Source organism: Anser cygnoides, chromosome 5 (assembly GCF_040182565.1).
Source record: "Anser cygnoides isolate HZ-2024a breed goose chromosome 5, Taihu_goose_T2T_genome, whole genome shotgun sequence".
NCBI classification, from domain to species: Eukaryota; Metazoa; Chordata; class Aves; order Anseriformes; family Anatidae; genus Anser; species Anser cygnoides.
In genome coordinates this window covers 50,530,270-50,553,188 of record NC_089877.1, presented here as the reverse complement: position 1 = coordinate 50,553,188, position 22,919 = coordinate 50,530,270, and the positions used below count along the sequence as shown (strand labels likewise).

General features: G+C 44.1%; 3 protein-coding genes across 5 annotated transcripts in view; 2 read left to right on the top strand and 1 right to left on the bottom strand.

Moving 5' to 3' along the window:
• Positions 1-14,229, top strand: part of BTBD7 (BTB domain containing 7) — a 61,910-nt gene extending 47,681 nt beyond the window's left edge. For all 3 annotated transcript variants that reach the window (XM_066998278.1, XM_066998277.1, XM_066998279.1), the window contains 3 exons: positions 660-838; positions 2,558-2,986; positions 4,629-14,229. In XM_066998278.1, the coding sequence (XP_066854379.1) occupies positions 660-838; positions 2,558-2,986; positions 4,629-5,444 (1,424 nt within the window). In that variant the 3' untranslated portion in view covers positions 5,445-14,229. The remainder of the gene's footprint in view (positions 1-659; positions 839-2,557; positions 2,987-4,628) is intronic.
• Positions 10,978-22,178, bottom strand: UBR7 (ubiquitin protein ligase E3 component n-recognin 7). The gene is made up of 11 exons (XM_066998280.1): positions 21,961-22,178; positions 21,038-21,171; positions 20,690-20,750; positions 19,044-19,139; positions 18,201-18,254; positions 16,876-16,981; positions 15,264-15,448; positions 14,628-14,759; positions 14,066-14,228; positions 13,328-13,389; positions 10,978-12,535 (listed from the first exon to the last, which is right to left on the bottom strand). The coding sequence occupies exons 1-11, from the start codon at positions 22,132-22,134 to the stop codon at positions 12,443-12,445; spliced, it is 1,260 nt and encodes a 419-aa protein (XP_066854381.1). The 5' UTR covers positions 22,135-22,178; the 3' UTR covers positions 10,978-12,442.
• Positions 22,179-22,322: 144 nt separating this feature from the next.
• Positions 22,323-22,919, top strand: GON7 (GON7 subunit of KEOPS complex). Its single transcript, XM_066998282.1, has 2 exons — positions 22,323-22,549; positions 22,641-22,919. The coding sequence occupies exons 1-2, from the start codon at positions 22,366-22,368 to the stop codon at positions 22,769-22,771; spliced, it is 315 nt and encodes a 104-aa protein (XP_066854383.1). The 5' UTR covers positions 22,323-22,365; the 3' UTR covers positions 22,772-22,919.

Below are 22,919 nucleotides of genomic sequence, written 5' to 3'. Positions count from 1 at the left end.
CGCAGAGAAATATCATTCATCATCAAACAGCAGCAAAAAGTGGCATGAGAAAGTTTTGCAATAGCATAAATACCCCCAAATTATATATGATTTCCTTTTGGAAAGGCTTTGTTTAATGATTTCAACATGGCTGCATAAAACAACATAATTTAGCAGGTTTAGTTTGGCTTAGTTTGTATAATTTTTTTAGAATTTACATACTGGTATTATGGTCTTGTGATTACAGAATTCCACTATAAGTATGAAGTGGATGCCAAGAAAAATCAATGAATTCTTGGCCTGTAGTATTCATGAGGGAACAGTCAGTTGTTATTTAAGATATCCTACCCCCACCTCAAATTATAAAATTCCTGCATTATAAGGGGTTTGAAAAGAAGGCTGTATTTGTGGTTTACTCTAGCAGAAGCTGGAAAAATGGTGTGTATCTTTACCATTAGTATGATGTGTGCATCATCCCATGTGCCTTACCCCATAATGATGCTCCAAGGAACACGTACAAGTCAAACTTTTTGGCAGAATGTTTCTTTAAAAAAAAAAAAACTTAGCCTGATGTTAGATTTTCCTTCAGAATTAAATGTACCCATTGCAGTCAGACTTGGTGTCTCACAGTTTGAAAAGTAATCTGTTGTCCTTAATTCCATTCTCTGCCGTCCCTCCAGTTCCCAACCTCCTTGTCGTAAAAGAGATGATCAAACGGCTGCAGGAGCTTCGTCACACTGAGCAGGTGCAAAGAGCGTATGCTCTCAATTGTGGAGAAGGTGCCACAGTCAGCTACGAGATTCAGATTCGTGTGCTGCGGGAATTTGGACTTTCCGATGCTGCTGCTGAACTTCTGCAGGTAGGAAAAGTTGCTGTAGTAGGATCACAAATGCTTTGATTCGGGTTCTGTTCTGATTATGAGCTGAGCTGGATGTGTAATCAGCAGTAAAAGAGCTGCTTCATGCACACGCTGAACAAACACTGTTTTGAAATGCCTTCAAAGTTTAGAACTGTCCAGGTGCAAATTGCGCTGAGACTGCTGCATTTGATTGATGTGATTTTAAAAATGTATAGGTGTAACGTATAAATATTTTTCTCAAAAGTTGTTGCCATTAATGGTGTTCTGACTGCCACAGATATTTGGGAACAAGTTTGAATCTTGGATTTAAAGTAGATTGAGATTAAAGGGTTGTTTTTTAAGTAGGATTAAAACAGTTTTTAAAATATGCTGTCTGATTTTTCAAGGAAGCACCAGAAGTAGTAGATTTGTTTTTAGCTGAAGGCCCTTAAAAGCTATTTTTCTAGGAGACAGAAGGTCAGTCTTTCCCCTGTTGAAACTAGGTTTTGAAATGTTACAAAATCAGAGTTACGTAATCATAGTTACTCTGATTTAGTCAAATATTTGGCAAATAGTTTTTGTACAATATCTGTAGCATACAAATGAGGGCATTCAGATACGAATGACTCGTTCCTGCTAACTTCCTGAGATCCCAAATGTGTTACCTCTCTTTTGATTTTTTTCTTAACACTTGAATCATTAAGATGTGAAGAAATAACTCTGTAAAAAGAATGCTGTGATTTAACTGACTGTGTAAATGGTGTGTAACTGGAGTGCACAACACAGAATCACAGAATGGTTTGGGTTGGAAGGAACCTTAAAGATCCCCTAGGTTCCAACCCCCCTGCCATGGGCAGGGACACCTCCCACCAGACCAGGTTGCCCAAAGCCCCATCCAGCCTGGCCTTGAACACCTCCAGGGATGGGGCATCCACAGCTTCTCTGGGCAGCCTGTGCCAGGGCCTCACCGCCCTCTGAGTGAAGAATTTCCTCCTTATATCTAGTGTAAATCTACCCTCTTTTAGTTTTAAAGCCATTCCCCCTTGTCTTATCCCTACACCCCGTGACAAGTCCCTCCCCAGCTTTCCTGTAGCCCCCTTTAGGTACTGGAAGGACACTGTAAGGTCTCCCCGGAGCCTTCTGTTCTCCAGGCTAAGCAATCCCACCTCCCTCAGCTTGTCCTCACGGGAGAGGTGCTCCAGCCCTCTGATCATCTTTGTGGCCCTCCTCTGGAGTAATTCTCTAATACACCCATGCCCTTCTTGTGTTGGGGGCCCCAGAGCGGAGCTGAATGTAGTACTCCGGGTGGGAGTGAACCTGAGTGAACATGAACAGCTCATATTCCTTGTTAAGGAGGTAGTTCATAAAACAGTCAAAACATAACTAGGAAACTAGATTACTTATTCTTGAATCACATAGGCCTTTTTCTCCCGTGACTCAGTAGATCTGCATAGGATGTATCAGTTCTGGGAAACTGGAATAACCTCTTCTGTTTTTATGTTACTGTGCAGCAAATTGCATTTGTTGGGCAGCTTTTTCACATAGTGAACCTGATGCTTCTTGTGTTTAAAAAATAAAATTAGGCCATGGTAGCTGTAATGGCTTTGAGCTTTGGCTAGGTTTTCAGTGGCACAACTAGCTTGTTACAGAGCTAGGAGATTTAAAGTTCCAACATGTGTCAGTTTAGGAGGTTTTTCTGGCTGACTTCCTATTTTTTGTTACTTTTTTTTCCCTCTGCAGAATCCTCACAAATTCTTTCCTGATGAGCGATTTGGGGACGAAAGCCCGCTCCTGACAATGAGACAGTCTGGACGATGCCGCGTTAACAGCACTCCCACTGCAGAAACCATGTTTACAGAACTGGACTCTTTTGTGGCCTTTCATCCTCCATTGCCCCCTCCTCCGCCTCCATACCACCCACCAGCAACTCCTATTCACAACCAGTTCAAAGTGGGCTGGAAGCAAAGGGTGCCAAGTCAACATCCCTCGCGTTCTTTTTCTTACCCTTGTAATCACTCACTGTTCCACTCCCGAACAGCTCCCAAAGCTGCGCCACCCGTCTACTTGCCCAGCGTGAAAGCAGCACCTCCAGATTGCACTAACACTACAGGTCTGGGGAGGCAAACGGTGGCTGCAGCAGCGGCAGTGATGGCAGCTGAGAAGCAAGTAGTAAGTATTACAAGTTCTCCTCCCCATCTCTGGCAGGTTGTAGTAGCCTGAGAGGAGCTGGAGAGCAATCTTGTGATGAGGTAACAGCTTGGTTAAAACAGCATGCTGGTCAGGAGATTCTTCTGTCAAAACCTGTCATCAGCCTTCTGCATCTGAAAGGCAGGGTTTCATCCCTGGGAGACGAATGCTCCAGGGCAGGAGTGGTTTTGGAGGGGCAAATAGGTCTTGCAAAGCTTCTGAAATAGCATGGTTTGCTCCACATTAAAACAAAGCATAAGTGAACTTCAGTAGTGGACTGCATGCTGTAACAGTAGAAATATTGATGATATCTTGGCTATTTGCAGGTAAGTAGCCCTGAACTAATCAGTTGTGTGTGAAGGGAACCTGTGGAGAATGGAAAGGTTTCACATCAGTGGAAAAGATTTTAAAATGGATAGGCAAGCAGAAATTGGTAATTGCAGATATGATAGTTTGTTGCAACATTTAAAGAAAAACATAGTTACTGAACTACAATATAATGCAATGAAAACAGTGAACTGTAACAGATGATGAACCAAATGATAGCTTTGAAGTACAGGAAAAGCTAAATAAAGAACTTGGTAATCATTTATTCAGTGAGAAAACTGTTTCAGTGTACTGTTCTGTCATACTGAAAACCTGCTGTCTAGGTGCAGGTTTGATCTGGAGTTCTGAATGGAAACATGATTTATTTTTTTCTTTAGCAATTGCCCTAGATATATCGCACTACTGCATTTCAGGTTAAAATATTTAACTTGAACAAACAATGGAAAAAAATAAGTCTGAGTTGAAGGATTTGTCAGTGCAGACTTCAGAAAGGAAATGTTATGGAGATGTTTCTGTGATAGTTGATATAAATTTGAGCTTGTTCATCTATAGCTTAGGCAGGAGGGCACAGCTCACTGCTTCACAGTAGGAATATGTTGCCTAAAATGTATTAAAAATAGAAGGAGAAATAAACGTAGTATAGATGATATTTATGTTCCTTAATTTTTCTGCAGTGTGTGAGTTACTAGTAGTTAATGCTTACTAAAATTGCTTTCATTAGAAATGTTAAATACAAGTGGAAGTTAACTTTTCTATCTGGAAGACTAAATCTGCTTGTCTCATTGCAGGTGTAGGGAAAAATGGCAAGCTACAAGATCCATGCACTTTGTGGATCTTGTCAGCCTTGTAACTGGTGCTCCCCAACCCTGAGGCTAGTGCAGATACACGTACATATGATTAACTTGTTTTAAAGTGCAAGCTGAGGGGTTATATCTACAGCGAGGAAACAAATGTTTCATTGTCTTCCCTGCACTGAAATTCTCTGCTATAACAAACCATTTATGTTAGGTTCTGCACTGAGCACTTAGTAAATATAACACAATATAACGCGTTTAAGAAAGGACTCCTGTTGTGGCACAGCCACTTCATGAAGAGAAGAAGAGGTCTTAAGCTAGCAGGAGGGTGGAGGCTGGAAAACACGTGTTCTTTAAACAGTGTAGAAAACTTGCTGGCTAAGGTTAGTCTAGGTGAAGGTAGGTTAAGAAAATGTCATTGTGAATTGCAGGAACTGTGCTAAATACGGTTTGTGTTTGGCTTTTGCTTTTTTCCCCATGGACCTATTTCTTTTCTTTTCCAGTGTACTCAGCCCTTGCTAAACGAACTGATGCCAGATATTGCAATGGGTGTGTCAGCAATGTCTTTAAAAGACAGAAGGTTACCCGAGCTCACTGTCGACACAGAACTAAGCCAGACGGTTACAGAGGTAGGGCCCGGTCCACCCCAGCACATTTCATGTATTCAGAGCAGACACATGCCTACTTCTCGAAAGAAACATGCAATAGAACAAAAACTAGATGCTCGAGAAAATCAGCAGGAATATCCTGACTTCTATGATTTCTCTAATGCTGCATGCAGACCTTCCACTCCAGCACCAAACAGGCACAGCCCTTCGCCTTCGCAAGGCATATATTTTGGCCCAGATTTGTACAGCCACAATAAGGCATCACCAAGTGGCTTAAAGTCAGCTTACCTACCTTCCCAGATATCTCCTAAAAAGCAGGAGGATTCTAGGAGGGAATACCTGCTCTCCCAAGATGGGCATCAACACAGACAAAAGAATGAGCCAATACACCTCGATGTCTTAGAACAACCTCCCCAGCGGCTGGACTTGGCGTTGGCTACCCAGGAGAATGCTGGTAATGGCCCAGTTCACATCAGGGGAAGAACAAAAATGGAAACTGATTTAACCTACGGGCTAACCTCCAACAGACCTTCGCTCTCTGCGTACACCTCTGAAGTGCAAGAAGAGAGACCCAGCAGGAGACTGGCAGATGATGAGCCATTGGAACATGGCACGCAGAGAAATGCAGATTTGGAGAGGGAAGATGCAGCAAGCAGAGGAAGGAGGTCTCCAAACAAACCAGACTTCCTGTATAAAAAGTCTGCTCTATGAAAGCAACCTCCACTATTTCTCTGTGCCTAAGAGTTGTATCCCATTCTTTGCAACTTCTGGCCTGACTTCTGTCAGACAAATTCATTCATGCCAGCAGATAAATTCAGCTTCATACACTTCTTTTGTACATACATACATTGCTTTGTTAGAGACGGCATGCTATCGGTTTTTTAATGCTGCTTCTGGTTTTATTTTGTGGGAACCTTTTTTTGATCAGATTTAATTAAGCCTTTAAAAAAAAAAAAGCTGGTACCTTTTTTCTACAACCTGGTAGCATTTTGCACCTGTACATCTATTTTAGTGTATTAGTTTTGTACTAATCTGTTAAACTTTATTGTCACATTTAAAGGACTGTATTTTCATACTTTTTGCATTTTCCCCTTCACCTGCCAATTCCCTATGTGCATTGGGTTGCACATAATGAAATGTATTTTCTTACGAGATAGTAACAATGTGTTTATTTTTTAATTATAGGAATTCCAAAGAACAGCACATCAAAATACTACATTTTTAGTTTAAATTTTTTTGTTTAGATCAGAAATCTTCCTGATTTTTATGACTACGGCAAGAATCCAGGCTGTTTTGTTTGAGAAGTTCTGGCAGCTGGTCTTACCCTTATATAGCAAGCCCACTCCAAGAATTACACTTGGGTATTTAAGTGTCCAGGGGATATTTAGGAGTCCAAATTCCAGTGAAATTCACCAGGATCTGACTTTCTGATTCTGTTTGCTTTGTGGTTCACCTGTGACCACGGAGAATTTCATGATCACCCAAAAGCACTTATTAATTAGCCAGACTCGAGTTGTTCATTTGACCATGCAGAGGTAAATCTAGAAATACTGTAAAAAGGATAGTAATAACTTGTTCTTCCAGCTACCCCTGCGTGGGGGTAAGTGAAGACTAGAGCTGAGGATTCATGCTAAATCCTGACATGTCAGGAAGACAAGGCATAGTATCTTAGGCTGTTGCCTGAATGGTAGCTCTCCAGCTGGGAGGGTCCCTCTCCGACAGAGGTGCTGAGGTGACTGCACATTGCCTTGCTTTCTCCTGCCTATGATTTAAAAAGGGCTTCACTCCTAGTGATGTCGTTCAGTGTTCCTTATCTGATCTGAAGTGTTTCTGACTTCGTAGTTGCCGCTGTTCTGTGAACAAAATCAAAGTGAAGAGTAACTGCTCTAGCACTGTCAAACATGTGAAGCTTTAGCACTCTTAAATTACACTTCTTTTCTCTGATCTTGCTTTTTTTTTAAAGCACAGGAATGAGATTCATCTATTAACATGATATGCAGAGGGAATGTGAAGATTTTGGGCTGGCTCCCTACTGCTGGGTTGAGATGAAACAACACAGCTGTGTAACGGTTGTAGTTAAGTGCATCCTTAATACCCAGTGTACAGTTGTTATAGCAGCTTCGTTGCATTTAGGATAGGGTTCTGATGCCACTGCAGTGTAGTGATTACTGGTGAACACCTGTTTGTTTGTGGTTTTTTAATGCAGTTTCTATAACAAAGGATTTCCCTGTAGTTGAAAACTAATCCTAAGTGTGATCTAAGAACTATATCGAGGTTAGGTTGTTCCCTACAGTTCAGAATGCCTAAATACTACTTAAAAGAGAAATCTTCTGCAAATTTACTTGTAGCTGATGGCAGTTCTTCTTACCCACCTTGTTCCATTAAAGCATGCAAGGCCTGACAACAATGCCATTTTACTGAACTATATTGAATACTGCATTTCAGAACTACCAAATAGCTTGTAGATAAATGAAGATGTGGGTTTGTGGACCAAGAAGTCATAATGTCTCCTACATGCTTACATACATATGCCTCCTGCTTCTAGGAAAGCTCTGCAGGCACTCCTCTCGCGGTGCAGCCGTAAAAGGCACGGTGTAGGATTGGAGGAGAAACACAGCTAAGCTGCACAGGTCATGTAAGTGTGTTGTGGGTGAGGGAAGATGTGTGTTTTTTTCCTCCATTACCCTCTTTTAAACTGCTTTTTGACCACGGTCAGAACGAGCCCTGGTCTCCTCACCGCTGTGTGTAACTGGTGTGGGACTGCAGTGTAAAACAGTGTTAAATCCAGGAAGGTATTGGGAGGAGAGGGGAGGGGAGCAGTGTTCCTGTGGGTTAGGGACTGAGGTTCATTGGATTTATTCTGGAGATCCGAGCACAGTGCTGTCTTACTGTGTAGCTCTAACCAGACACTCTGGTCTCTTGCTCATGAGCACTAGAAGCATTAGTTAGCGTCACACACAAAAGGAAGAAAAAAACCTCACTGCATTTGCGTCATATATATATGTTGGTAGCTTAACTGCTAAGAAGTTGTAGCTGTCCTCAGAAGACTTACTGTTCTGAGTAACTTATTTTTACCTGAAATTTATAAATGTACTTTCAAAGGAAACTATTTTTACTCATGGTTTGATGCGGCACTGTGTGCCTGAACTGAGATGGGGCTTGAAGTCTACAGATTTAAGCTTAAAATTTGTGGGGATGTGGCTGATAAAGACTGAAAAGTTTTGAGGTTACGGCTTGAGGGAAATGATGAAATGGTTTGTCTTTGGAATAAGCTGGTGAGAAATGCCTTTCTGGGGCTGGGGGGGACATGCCTGCATTTTAGGATTCAAAATTGCTTCTGAAGTCTCAGAAGCAGAACAGTATTAAAAAGAATAAAGTGTTTAAAAGTAGGTTCAAACTAAAAGGCAAGTCCTTTTGAGGCCACGCAGACAATCAGGCCATTCAGACAATCTGTTTTCACTTGTATATTTTGAGTTAGGAAGATGATAGCAGCTAATGGCAGCTGATTTTGAGTGGAAAAGGATTTGTTAAATTACTGGAACTGTATTTTTGTAGTCCAGAGTAGGATTTCCTACCTAGTTGGGCATGGAGGGAGGGGAGTGAGACCATCTTTATTCTTCTTCATGGAAGCATTAATCAGAAGCTAGTGTTCATACGCTTCTCGTGTAGCACACACGTAGCTGTGCTACCTGCTACTTTTTGTTCTCTTTCTACTGAAACTTTGGTGCAAAAACTCCTTGTTTACATGAAGCACTTTCTGATTAGGCTGGAAATTAACATCCTTTCCTCCTACAAATTTGATGGAGACGATGGATCAGTGACTGTATTTTGCTTTAGGATAGAGGTATGGACATCATGTTTTCTTGGATGAGGAAGAGTTATGCTCCTTCTTCTGTTAAAGAGCTCAGACTTTAATTTAGTGAGCAACATGCAAAAACTTCTTATTCCCCTTTTCCCTGACCCCTTCCTCTTTTCCTTAATATATCGTTGAATAACTTAATTCCTGAAACAGATTCTTCCTTTGAAGTGTTTTACTGTTCCACAGAGTTACTGTAGTTGTGTGTTAATAACTGCTGTGTTGTTTGGCAGTTTCTTGTCATGCTTTTCATTTCTGAAAGCGAAGACTGTGGCCACCCTTACTTGTAAGCCTTGGGTTTTGGTCTTGGAACGTCCCAAATGTTTGTCTTTATGGATTTCCTTGGTTTGGGGTTTTTTGAGAGAATACACATGCTGTTTGAGGCAATGTTAGTTCTTCTAATAATTATATGCTTATGGTAGAGGTGGTGCTGAGCTCTGCTCAATACAGGGAGCGGTTGAGAGATGAAACTGTAAAACCATATTTGGGGTTTCTGTAATTATCTGTACTTCCAGAAGGTAGCTCTGCCTTCTGCAGTGTCACGGTTCTGTTTCTTGTCCTTGTGTTGTTACTGGTATAAAGTCAAGTGCCTTCAATGCTAAAGGCTCAGAAAAACTTTCTTAAACTGACTTCATGTCCTATGCAAGTGTTTTTTCTACGACCTGCATAACCAGTACTTTGTAAAACTTGTTTACGCTTCAATTGTACATAGTGTTTTTAAAAAAAATAGTATTTTTATTTAGGTACCTCCAAACTTGAATTCTAGTCTTGTGTGATACATTGTAAAACAATACATTTCTCTTTTGAGTACCATTACAGTTGTACAAAGGTTTTCACTGGTTCTATTTTTCTACTGTTGCTGAGAAGCATGTAACACTGACTTTATCCTACGTATAGTTGGCATTTCAAATAAATGGCTTGTATAGAAGAAGCGTGTGGCTGCTTCAGTTACCTGCTCCCGGCAGCCTGCCCCAGCAGTGCCCGAGCGGCAGCGTGGCGTGTGGTGGTGGTGTGAGCTTTTCTGACTGACCGCTGGGCTGGGGGGCAGGAGTGATGAGACACGGCCCATAAGGTGCTCTGTAACAACAAAGGCTCTTAGGAAAAAATGTAAGTTTTGCCATTCCTTCTCAGAGGTTGGACTGGGTGATCTCGGAGGTTTCTTCCAACCTAGATGATTCTGTGATTCTGGGAAGAAAAAAAAAAACTCATTAAAAAGTAAAGCACTTCACTAAAATAATTCAGTGAGTTCTGGCTAGAGCCTAACTGGCTATAACTAGTCTGTAACAGCGTTCATAGATAAAGCAGCAAGCCTTAGCCTTGCTCTAGAAAATGTTTATTTTCTCAGAGCCAAAGACTAGTTAATAATTAAATACACAGCATCCTCTCCTTGACTTGCAGGTATCCTGTGTCAGCTGAATCTTCGTTAACTGTTTCACAGGAACAACTTCGACTTCGAACAACACGACTTCAGAGAGATGACAGAAGTTTAGAAGTGTCATCCAGCAGCAGCAGATTTTGGCTACGCTCTCACTTTGATGTGCAACAACAAAATGTTTTGGGTGATGTCCTGGCAGAAAGGGGGAGGAAGGTAAGGAGCGGGAGTACTGTATGAGCGTAAACACTAATGGGCATCCCTGCAGAGCCAGGAAGATGGGGTTTAAGGGCAGTTTCTTAAACCAGAAAGCTGTTGGTGGGGGCTTTGTGTTCACTTTGCAATAGCGTCCTCACTTCAATACACGGATACCCAAGAAAGGGCAATGCATGGCTTCAGTCTGGACCTGGTGCGAAGCTGTAGTTGCACCAGTTGTCCTGGAATTTGTATGGTTCACATTTCTAAAATGTACTCCCTCTATGCACCAGTGCTTCAATTTCTTGGGTACACTGACTGTGGTGTAAGTGGGTGTTGCTGTAGGTAGTTGTGCTACACTGTGGTAGGTGCTCTGTGTGTGGTGGGGGTGGTTTTCTCATATATACGCTAGGAAGAGAACAGCAAAACAGTGAAAACCGAGGGTTTCAGTTCAGGGTGATTTGAGCTTAGAGCTGGAACTGAGGACAGCGCTTGTCTCTGGCCACCTTCTACCTCCACCAGTTTAATGAATTAAATGTCAAGAGCCGCCAACCAGGAGCCCCGATCCCTTCTGCTTTTTCTCCTGCTGAAACGTGTACCCGCACACAAGATGCCAGCCCTGCACAATGAAGTGGGTGAGAGCTGGAAGCAAAGATCTAAGAATACCGGGTTTGGTTTGGCTCAGCCCCTGTCTCAGCCTCCCACAGGTATCTCGGCCAGATGGCGACCGTGTAGTCATCGCCCTAGTTCTGTTGGGCTGGATTGCGGATAAAAATAGAACGCCAGAGCAGCATTTCAGAAACCAGACGATGCAGACTGAATGATTGAACAGTTCTTTATTTCTTAGTTAGATATGCAGTTACAAGTCCTGTAACAACTGCTACAAAAAAGCACATACAATACCCAGAGTTAAGTTTAAAAGCAACTAGTCATTTTGCATGGAACAAACCAATTGACTGAGCCTTTATGCTAGAAAAAGCTTCTGTAAATGAAGTAGTCAAAAACAAAAGGGGGAATGATAAACGTGTGATTTTCTTCTAAAAAGTCTCATTAACATGAATAGTTAATGAATAAGCAGAATAGTACCCCATGGCAAACACATCCTCCAATTACAGAAAGCAAGAGTTAAAAATTATAGCTTTCTTAAAGCAGGGTTTGGGCTTTGTGAGTAAAGAAAACAAAAAAAAAAAACCTACATTAGGCTCAAAATAACTTATGAAAAATCAAGATTTAATTGCAGTTAACTGTAGCTTCTTAAAAGTCAGTGAAACCTCCTGTTCCTTGATTATCACAGTGATTATAAAAAGATCATCCATTTTGTACTGTACAAAATGCCAGGCTGCTGCAGTGTTTGCAGGAACATTTATGAAGTAGAACAATTTGAAGTAGGCCAGTTTTTAAAATGAAAGCACATTAGAAGTCCTCTTACAAACCCCTCGATGCTTAATTTGTAATTTAGTACCTCTTCCTAGATATTGTTTATAGTCTAACAAGCAGATAACGTTCATGTGACAAATTTTTGCATGTAAAACATCACTGTACAATATTAGAAACAAAGTTTTTGAAGTTACAAAAATGGATACAACATGTTGCTGCATCAAGTCCAACCTCTGATTTCTCACTTTCCACCTGCTCAGGGCATACCTCCCCAGCAGAGCTGCTGCGCAGAAGCACAGTGCTACTGAGTTCACATAAGAACCGACTTTGAGAATGCAGTTTCATCCAACAGGATTAAAACCAACAGCCATCATCACTACCTCATGTCTGCTTTACTTTTTAAGGACCCATGCCTCCCTGCAGAAATAAACAAACTTACTTTGTGCAGGGAGCAACTGCCAGTCACCCCAACCAGAAGAGATGACACAGAGCCATTCAGAGCAGGAAAGCAACGCGCTCCCGGCTTGCAGAACGCAGAGCGTGCCCCACACCCGTGTTTTAGGACAGAGGAGAGCTATAAGCACTAAAAGTAAAACAGGTCAAAGGAAAAAGGGAACGAACAGTGGCACGAAGTTCTGTCAACAAGCAGTCCTCCCCCTTGAGATGAGGGGGAGGACTTTCAAAGAAATACAAACATAGACTGATACTGAAATCCATATAAAAGCAGTGTACCTGTTCAGAACACAGTTTATGCGCTACAAATAAAGGAAATGAGACAAAATGAAGAAGGTGGAGGCAGTTTCTTGAATAGCTGGATTTTTAGGAGAAGCCCAGTACTAAAAATGCCTCTTCTGTTTGTCAGTGAATATTGTTTTCCCAGTTGTCCTTTCAGCCTCAGAACTTCTCCCTCTAACTACAGTAGTACTGCATCCTGTTAGTCCGTCGTCTTTTCCGTGACTGGAATTCTTCAAAGAAGTGCTGAATGTCTTCTCTTTTAACAACCTATTGCAAACAATAGGAAACTGAAGTTGTGGTACAATAACCCAATTAAGCAGCCTCTTTTTTTTTCTTAAATGTATTCCATATGTAATGCACAAAGCATTTAAAAGTATTCTGAAGTCTCTGTGATAGAGCTAGCAAACCAGCTTTCCTGTCTTACCCCAAGGAAATGATTAATGCCCAAATTCCATTATAGGAAAATACAGAGAGTGAAACAAGCTACCCAGCGCTAAAACAAGCACAGAGAGCAAAGCTCCTTGTATTTTTAATGGGTCTGGCTACTTGCTTTGATGATCAGAATAATTAACACAAAGCAAGATTTGACACTCGCTTCAGACACAACAATGCATCTTAGAATGGCGGTTCAGTAAAGCTGGGGCTTAATACTGAGCAAATAAAATGCTTGTGTTGATTAATAATGGCAAGCAACTCCTCACGGAAAACAACCAACAACACTGCCAATATTTAGTCCTTAAAGATTGAATTTTATCTAAGAACAAAGATTAAGAGCTTTATTCCTGCATACTTTTCCTAGAACAACAAAAGTTTCATTGAAATTTGAAAACAGCTCTCAGCACTTTACAGACAGATTTCTGTAAGGTTCCTGTTTTTTTTCTCAGCACTGCCATTAAAGAAATACAATTTTTAAATTCCAATTGAATCAGGAATGTCTCATTTCTACAACAACTCCAAGAGACAGAAAAAATACAACAGTGTTGTAATACCCAATACCCTTCAACAGTATTTTAGAACACTTTCTGGCAAATTCTGCAAATTCTGCAAGTTCCCGCTTACCGTTCCCTCATCTGCAAATCTCCTGAGATAGTCGGTCAGTTCTGTCTTTAAGTCGTTGTATTCTGAATGGGGAAGCAAAGGCAAGGGTAAACACAAAAAAAAAAAAATCGAGCTTTAGTTTAACATTGGCTCAGGAAGACAACCTGCTGCACTTCCTCTTGTCATTAGTTAGATTTACCCGAGAGAAATCTAGGTTTGAACTGGATTATAAAAAAATAAAGAAGTGAAAAGCAAAACAAGTTTGGGAAAACAAGAGATGCCTAATAATTTATCAGACCAGCCTCTGGGGTCTGAGCATCTGTCCAGCTAACCTTCATGAGAAATGTACTGAAGTTCAGTGTGCTCTGCAGAACAGGTGCCAAGAAACAGCCTTCACCCCAGCTTCACATCGACCGGCACTCCCCCCAGAAAACAGCAGACAGCCAAAACAACAGAAAAAGGTATGAAATTTAAGCCAGTGTAAGTTAGTGTTTAATTATTTAAGTCAGAAGAAATTACCATCAATACCATACCTACGATGTTAAATAGGAGAAAGTTCCCACACCATCTAGGTAAAGTCCAGAGAGGACAAACTTCTCCATAGTAATACTGACCGAGGTTTGCAACCTGTCAGTCTTCTACACACTGATTTCAAATTATTTTTGAAGTAAACTGCAAGACCTGATAGTAACCACTCATGGTCAGCTGTTCACTTAAAACGCTAAGGCAGATTCTGAAAATGAATACTTTTATATTTACCACAGATGAGTTCTACTTGCTGAACTCTGTTCATGCTGTTCAGGGTGTCCATTAAAGGATCTCTCCTGTCTGTTTCTTGGTCACTGGTACCTTTGTTTTCATAAGCCAAGACGGTGTCATATTCATCTGTCAGGAACTGGACTTCAAGTTCTGAATACATTTTCTGGAAAACAATGCAAAATTTACTTTTAAGTTACAAAATTTCTCAGATACAGATGTTCTCCCCCATTCCTTCTTTGCATTCAGTATCACAAATAACAACAATAAAAATAATTAAGTTTTCTATCAAGCATTTCAGCCATTCCCCCATGACAACTTCCAAAACAAGACTGGCTTTAAACAGCAAAGAAAATACATATGTTTAGAAGCCCCTTCATGCTGCACTAATTCCAGACGATCCAGTGTGCTTCTTTACGTCAGGTGGAGGGATATTTTTAGGTGTTTATATGCAAAGTAAGAACGTTTTCACACAATTTTTATCTACAGGCTTCTCTTCCAAGATTCTTTGGGAGCTCCTCCCTGCCTCCCCCACTTCAGCGTTTACAATGAAGAGAATACATACCAAACAATCTGCACAAGTGCATAATTTGCTTCTCCAGTTTGATGGCCAAAAGGTGGCAGTATCTTTTTTTAAAAATTGCTTGCTCTGGAGTTCTTTCAGCTTGCAGACTGGTTCTTCACTCTTGGTAACTATCTGAATTAAAACGACAGTGTTCAGTGCTCTACAGCTTCGAATAGACACAGTTCTTTCCAGCACGTCATTTCCTTATACAAGATTTTTCTTTTGTCTCAGATACAATTTCATTAAACAACCTATATTACTGTTCCATTCGCATAAGGATTCTGATGTGGTTTAGCAGTTTCCACTGGATGTATAATAAACTATTGTTTTAGAAACGCAGTTACAATGCCTAACAGCACTGTAGTAGAACAATGGCACCTCCGCGTAAAGGCCAAGCGGCTGGGGTGCGGGTACCCCAGCTGCAAGCAGCTGTTACACCCCATCCCACCTACTTCTACAGGCACGTTCCGTAGCCTGTGCTGTGCTCCACTGAGACCACATTTAAAGTGTCAGCAACTGAGGAGGAACACAGATGGAAAGCATTTACCCCCCCACTGAACCTCTACAGGAAGAGGTGGGTTTTGCTTCATGTACCACTAGTACGAAGACGTATAAGACAAAAAGGCAGCGTTTTACCTCCGCACAAGTAGACCCAGAGCTAGTGGATGGTTCATTGAACTGTTCTGTTTGCTTCTCCTCCTTTACTTCTTGGCGTTCTACTCCACTCTCTTTTTTTATTTCTTTCTTCTGTTCTTCGCTTTCCTCAACATTCAGGACAATCCCTTCATCTTCAAGAGAGTTCGCTTTGGTCAATGCAGGAACTAGAAGATGCACACACAAGTGAAAACACCGTGCCAGCAAGTACAGGGTACTACAAACATTCCTTCTGCTTTACAGTGCAGCATTAAGAACACCTGGATTACCTCACACACTGCAGGGTCCTGGATATATTCTACAGCTGTCCAAACACACAGACCTATGTATGAAAAGAACCACTTCCTCTTTCACCACACTCTTCTTCGCCTCTCATACTCATTCTAAAACACTCTGCTTCCCAAAATCTAAAACCTAGGAGAGGGAAAATGGCATCACAATTTCAGATAGTTCTCTACTAATAAGCTTGTGCTTCTTGACACTCCTTGTTCCTGTTATAGGTTCAGCAGCTGGCATGCACTTTTTGTTGACTTTTTGTTGGAGTCCTTCATTTTCTCCAGATACAAGTTTAAAAAAAAAAAAGCAAAACAAAGAAACCCCACTTTTCTAAACATTTACAGACATCTTCAGCTTTATATATGGTTTTACAAGAGAAAAAAAATAAATAGCTCTTTATCTAAAGAACTGTGCATTAGTAACAATACAGCGTACCAAGCACATCACTTTCTCAAGCATTCAGACCCTCTGCTGCGTATGTTCTTAATAAGCAGAATTTACAGTTACATAATTTCAGCTGAATCCTTCTTCAGCAGCTCTGCTTTTACCCATAAAACCTTTTGCTGATGATACTCATTTTAGTCAGAATACCTGAAATGTGAAATAAATCCTACCAAGTAAAATTAGCAGTAGTCACGTCTATCAGTCCTAGGCACACACAAGTGCTTTTATCTCCCAGTAGTCTGGGGTGACTCGAGAGGCACGTGATGCATCTCAGTAAAACAAACTCCGTGACAGATTAACTATACTAACCACTTCCTTACATAAAAGGAGTGTATGTTCTGATGCCAAGTCATATCTGTTTGCTGTGACATAGCTAGTTAGAGAGCACACACCGAGACGCCTGGTGTGACCGCAGAGAGCACGCGTCCCGAGCAGAGCCCCAGCTCCATTCAGATCAAGGTTTTACACATTCCTTTCAGGGCACTCTACCACTGGCTCTTTTCTGCTCAGAGCCTCTTAGACTCAGCTGTTTTCCTTACTGCTTCCCTTAAGATACCTCTTCAGTTCTTTGATTCAACTTAGAGATGAAGTTCCTTGAGACAAGTATTAAATCCGTATCAATCTAGGTGCTAGCACATCTTTGATTAAATAAATCAGTAAGCACTATGGAATTAAGATTTAGAAATCTGAAATGCCTTTTTTTTTTTTTAAACAGAACAGTTACTGCAGCCCTGCCTGTTCCACTGCCGCAGGTGATTGTCCAATATAACGAGTAGCATTTCTCCAACCACTTGAACAGCATAATGTCATTAATCAGCCAACTATGAGAAACATACTAATGAAACATGGTCTCAGCTGAGTTAATTTTTTTTACCTGCTAATTGCGGAGCATAGGCCCATAGGAAATGGCAGTGATTCATGCAGGCCTGGCATACCATTTCGTGGAAGTCTCCGCTCTCAGGGGGAATTGCACCAAGATGCTGTCAAAAGGAGACAAGGACACAGCAGTTAAACGTTCACTGCAAATTAACAGATTCAACTCCAGCTTTAGATGAAGTAAAATATCAGCTGCCACCGTATTTTCAACACAAGCATCTAGTCCTGCTACCTTTCTGCAATAAATATCAGCGTAACAGACTGGAAAGAGTTGACCGAATGCCAGGGGAAAAAAAAAATCTGTCTTCACTTACACACCTTGTTTACAGCCTTTTAGTCCTTGTATACATCCAGAAACCTCAGTTCTATCTTTATCTCATTTCGAAACATTATTCTTCTAAACATAGTCCTAAACGTAGCCTAGTAAGATACTACCACACACTTTAGACACGTAAATGACTTCCTTAAATATAAAAGATCGTTAAGCCTTCATATCATTCACATACTGGGATTGAGAAGAATTAGGCCCCAAACCTCTACAAACCAGTGAGAAATATTTAGGCAATTAAAAGCACTTACCTACTTTATTTTGAGAAAACTTTCTTACAAAGTTCACAGTACACAGCATAATATTCTTAATATATACATTTATAAAAAAGAATCCCATAGTGTATCTACAGAACCTATAATTGAAGCCAATCATCCTTTTTTCTTCTTTGATCCTACAACTTCAAACACTTTGCTTTCTAACAATCCACGATGGAATTTCACTCATGCCCTTGAAGGCACAAGAGGCTGAACCCTTAATGCTCATGCATTAAGTAGGACACTCACCAAAGTGCTTCAGCTGCTTTTAAAAGACTTCCCTGAAGTTTGTAATCAGGAACCAACAGCGTAGTTTGTTCCTTGCTATTTAAAGTAGCTACAGTTTAAAAAGCATTCTTCTGAATGAAGAACCATTCAGACAGTTGATAATGATGTGTCTCAGCAAGAATCTTTTTCTCACTGATTTGAATGATTAGAATTTTCCAATTAAAATAATAACTTCTCTAACAAGAGTCTCCTTGTTCTGCAGAAGGAGCCTTGAAAAAGGTGGAACGCTTCCTAATTATTATTTTTTTTTTTGACTGGATGGAGCAGCAGTTCAAGATTAAAGATTTAATATTCCCCTGCATTAAATGAAAAAAAAAATACCCCAGAACATACATTATCATCTTTTGAGAACTACAGCACAACTTCCCAAGTAAAGATTACCATACAAACTTACCTGATGCTATTTTATTTCTATGCAAATGGCAATTCTGCTACTTATAGTTTCCTTACCCTTCCATGGAACCAGTCTTCACAAACTATGCACTGGATCATTTCATCTGGAATCTAGATGAATGGTCATGTTATTAGCATTGCTGTCAACCTGCAGAATCTTTCACAGGGCTCAAACTATAGCATTATGCGAAGCCTGCTCAAGTGAACTGCATTTCCCTCCTTGCCCACCCACAGTGAGCTGCCAGTAATAAGCAGTTGCTGCTTTCCTGAAGTTCAACGGCACATGTAATTCATCATACTATCAAGGCTATGGAAATTCCCTGTTATTATTACAGGACTAGTTTTCCCAGTAGAGCAAGACACTCTCACACAAAAGAGCTAGCAGAAGGTAACACGGTATTGGTATCTTTCTTCCTGTGGACAGAAATGCAAAACCAGGCAGCTAAGCAAAATAAAGATAGCGAAATGCACGACATCACCAGGTTTACACAGGCATGCCAGAAGCCTGACTGAACTGTCTGTAACACACTATAGTAAAACCTGATTTGTTACAAATCAGTTACAGCATTTATAGCCACTCATAGCATTTCTCAAGACAAGGAGAAACACATCTTCTAAGGCAATTGTGTAACTTGAGAAAGAACAGAGATGACTGTGGCAGCATTTTTTCCTAGCGATGGTTTGTCTTCTTTGTCTGTCTTTAAGGCATGAATAACTGCTACTATTTAACAAAACATGAGAAATTAATTACTTCATACAGCACATCACATCAAAAATTGATATGGAACAGAAGATTCTTAAAGTGAGATCTTCCCTGAAACGCAGCTCAAGGACCACCCTTTGCACGTTCTGCATAAATACCGTCCACATACGGTTACTACTAGATTTTGCATTTCTTACCTCATCATCAGGATCAGGATATGGTCTTTTACAAGTACAGTATAAGCCATAGAAGTTGTCATTGTACTTATTTCCTGAATTCACCTTGCCTTTTTCCTAGAAGGAAAGGAAAAAATTGTTTCAATATACAATGCAGTGAAAAAACAAGACAGAAAAAATGGAAATCTGGAAAAAAAAAACAATTCCTGTTCTACTTTACTTCCCCAAAGCAATCATTATGCACATCAGCCCAGAGATCTAAACACAAAGATATTACCCAGAAACACCTACGCCATCCAGCGAGCAGAAGGTAGGGCATACAAGGAATACTGAAGTTCCAAAGGGAAGAGGAAAAACACATTCTGTATTTGTAACAAATGTGTTAAAATCTGTGGTGTTCTTGAGCTACTGCTCATCTAAAACTGGTATTTTCAGAGTTTTGATCACCAATCATGCGTGCCTGCTGCCACTGCAGCACTGGCTGTAGATTTCCCATGTACCTTTCCCTTGAACTTTTTTTTAAAATACCCACACTACGATCCAAACCCAACTTTGTTTAATCCTACCACTGAGTTTACACTAATTTCTTGTCATACAAGCCTCCCTCTATGCGAAAGGATGATCCGAATTACAAAACAAGCTCACTGAACCCCAATCACAGGTAATCCCATTCCTAAAAGCAGTTAGTACAGTGCAGCCAGGGGACTTCAGAACTGTTGGTAGTTGCAGCCTCAGGCCACGTGCAGAAACGGCTGTGGCCGTTTACGATGTTCCTGCGAAATGCTCTGTACCACCGTGCAGAGAAGGGAGGAACAGACGACGTGAGCGCCCTGCACCCACGAGGTCAGCAGATGAACAGCTGGATGCCGAAACGTACGAATGGTTCTGCACTGACCCGAGGGAGGAACAACCACAGACCCACTTTGATCACGCCAATGACAAACAGAAACACCGCAAAGTTGTCACAGGCATCTCTGCACAGATCACCTGACTACGGTCCTCGCCTTACTAGCTTCTGGATCTGTCCTGGCTCCACCAGACCAAAATGGGCACACACAAAACCACCTGCTGTTCCTACTTTTAAGTGTTATTACCCTGGAAACTGCCCTGCAGGCAGGGTATGCGTCTTTCTCCTACTGCTTCGCAAAAAGATTACCAACTGCTTAACGAGTGCAAACCGCCCAGCGAGGATGAGAGCACAGGGGGCTTAACAGAGTGAAAAAACTGCCCGTTGGGTGACAACCCATAGAATTTACGCTACAAAGAAGGGAAGGGAACCATCCTTTTGCTGGCAGCACAGTGTTAAGATTCCATAAAACAACTGCGAAAGCTGCACCCTAAAAAGTCCTTTGAAGCCAGCTTAAAGCTGTTGGGACTCATTACCACAGGCACCACACGTTCCTGGCACTACGCTGGCCACGGACACAGAGCAGCTGCAGTCAGGGACGATGAGGACCAACAGCTCCACTCCTCTGTTCACACAGCGGGGTTCAGCCCTCTGGTTCCTCAACTGTTTCACCTCCTGCTGCAATATTCCCACCTCATTTAACTCGCTGGGAAAAACAGCAGCACTGCATGAGCCAGCACTTGCTGTGGCAAGCCACCGGCCTTCTGAGACTTCCAAGGTATTTTAATTCTGCATGCAGGAAACCAAGGCCTCGACTCACCGGGAGCAACTTGCACTGCAAATTCTTGAACTTGCTGTTTCCACAGTCACAGCGGAAGTTCCTGGGAAGGAGAACAGAGCGTTTCAGAGGTCTGATCTGGCGACACCACCATATCTTTTGTGCACATAACAACCCCCAGCAGCTGTTTGCCGTAAGAGCACTCTCACAGCCCGCCCAAGCAGGAGGGCCGGCTGAAGAGCCATGCAGCCTTGCCACCCCCCCAACAGCACTCCCAAAGGCCCGGCCTGCTGAGACGAGCCCCAGCCTCCTCCCGGGCCACCCTGGAGCACCCCCTTTCCCCTGGGGCCAGGCCGTAAGGGGCGTCAGAGGGCTCCCCCCGCCCCATACCTCTTGGTGTAGAGCTCGAAGAGGCGGTGCGAGCCGTGGCACTCGTAGCTGCACGCCAGGCAGATGCCGGCCGGCTCCGCCCCGGGCGGCGTGCAGGTGCTGCAGGCGTACAGCGCTTGTCGCTTCACCGCGCCCTGCCGGGACACAGCGGGGAGAGAGAGGGGCTGAGGGGCTATGGGGGGGTGTGGGGCCGGGGTGTTATGAATCACAGAATTTGAAGGGACCTCACAGACCACCCAGTTCTGAGCCCCTGCCATGGGCAGGGACACCTCCCACCAGCCCAGGTTGCCCACAGCCCCATCCAGCCTGGCCTTGAGCACCTCCAGGGATGGGGCACCCACAGCTCCTCTGGGGGTGTTATGGGGGGTTTTGGGGTGTCAGGGGGGGGACTGAGGTGTTACGGAGGAGGGTCGGGGTGTTGTGGGGAGAGGTTTGGGGTGTTACAGGGGTTCAGGGTGTTATGGGGATGTTAGGGTGTTACGGAAGTTTTGGGGTATTATGGGTGTTTTGGGATATTATGGATGGGTTTGGGTGTTATGGAGGGTCGGGATGTTATGGGGGGGTCAGGGCATTATGGGGGTGTTATGAGGGGGTCGGGGTGGCACGGGACAGGGCGCTATGGGGGAGGATAGAGTGTTATGAGGGGTGGGGGTGCTATGGGGGATCGGGGTGCTGTGGGGCAGTGTTATGGAGGGGTGTGGGGCTAAGGGGGTGTTATGAGACTGGGGGGTTGTGGGGGGCTAGGACGTTATGGGGGCAGAGTGTTAGGGGGGTCGGGGCATTATGTGGGTGTTATTGGGGAGGCTGGGGTGTTACGGGGGGTGAGGGGCTACGGGGCAGAGCGCTACGAGGGGGCGCTACGAGGGGGCGCTACGAGGGGGCGCTACGAGGGGGCGTTATGGGGCGCGCGGGGCCGGCCCCACCTGGGCGTAGCTGCACCGCTCGTGGTCGCTGCCGCCCAGCACGGCCCGCGCCTCCTTCTCCAGCTCCTCGTTCTCGGCCAGCACCTCCGCCAGGGACACCACGGGCTCCTCCGCCGCCGCCGCCCCGGCCCCGGCGCCCGCCCCGCTCCCGCCGCCCTCCGCCGCCGCCGCCATCGCGGGGCCGCGAGCCCGAGGCGGGAAGCGCGCGCGCGGAGGGGCGGGGCGCGGCGGGGCGGGGCGGGGCGGGGGGCGCGGAACCACGTGACCCGCGCGCGGGAGGGGGGAGCGAGGGCGAGGCGGCGGGAAAGCGGCGGTGAGCGCGCGCGACGCGGGTGGGCGGGGCGCGGGGCGCGTCGGCGGCGCGGATTGGCCGGCGGGGCCGCCCGTCAGCGCCTCGGCGGCGCGATGGAGCTGGTGGCCGAGCTGCGGAGCGGCGGCGGCGAGGCGCGCTCGGTGCGCGTGCGGTGCCCGGCGGCGGAGGAGGGGCCGGGCGGGCGGCTGCGCGCGCTGCGCCTGGGGCTGGGCGAGCTGCAGGAGCGCCTCGCGCAGCTGCTGGCGCCGCTCGAGCGGCCGGAGGCGGGAAGCGGCGGTGAGGCGCGGGGGGGGCGGGGCGGGGAGCGGCGGGCACCGGCACCGGCACCGGCAGGGCCCTCACCCGCCCTGCGCGCGGCTCCCGGCAGGCGGCGCCGAGGAGGACGACGAGGACGAGGAGGAGGAGGAGGAGGACGAAGAGGAGGAGGAGAACAGCGTGGAGGGAAACAGCGTGCCCGAGGACCCCCCGCCGAAGAGGACGAGGGTGCAGCGGCCCTGAGTGAGGCGGCCGGCGGGGCCCCGGCGGTGCGGCCCCGTCAGGCTGTGGGGGCTCCCTCCCGGCCCGCAGGGTTATAGGCACTGCGTGCTGCCCCTGCGGAGCTCGGCGTCGCCTCGAAATGACAATAAAAGGAAAAAAAAAAAAAAAA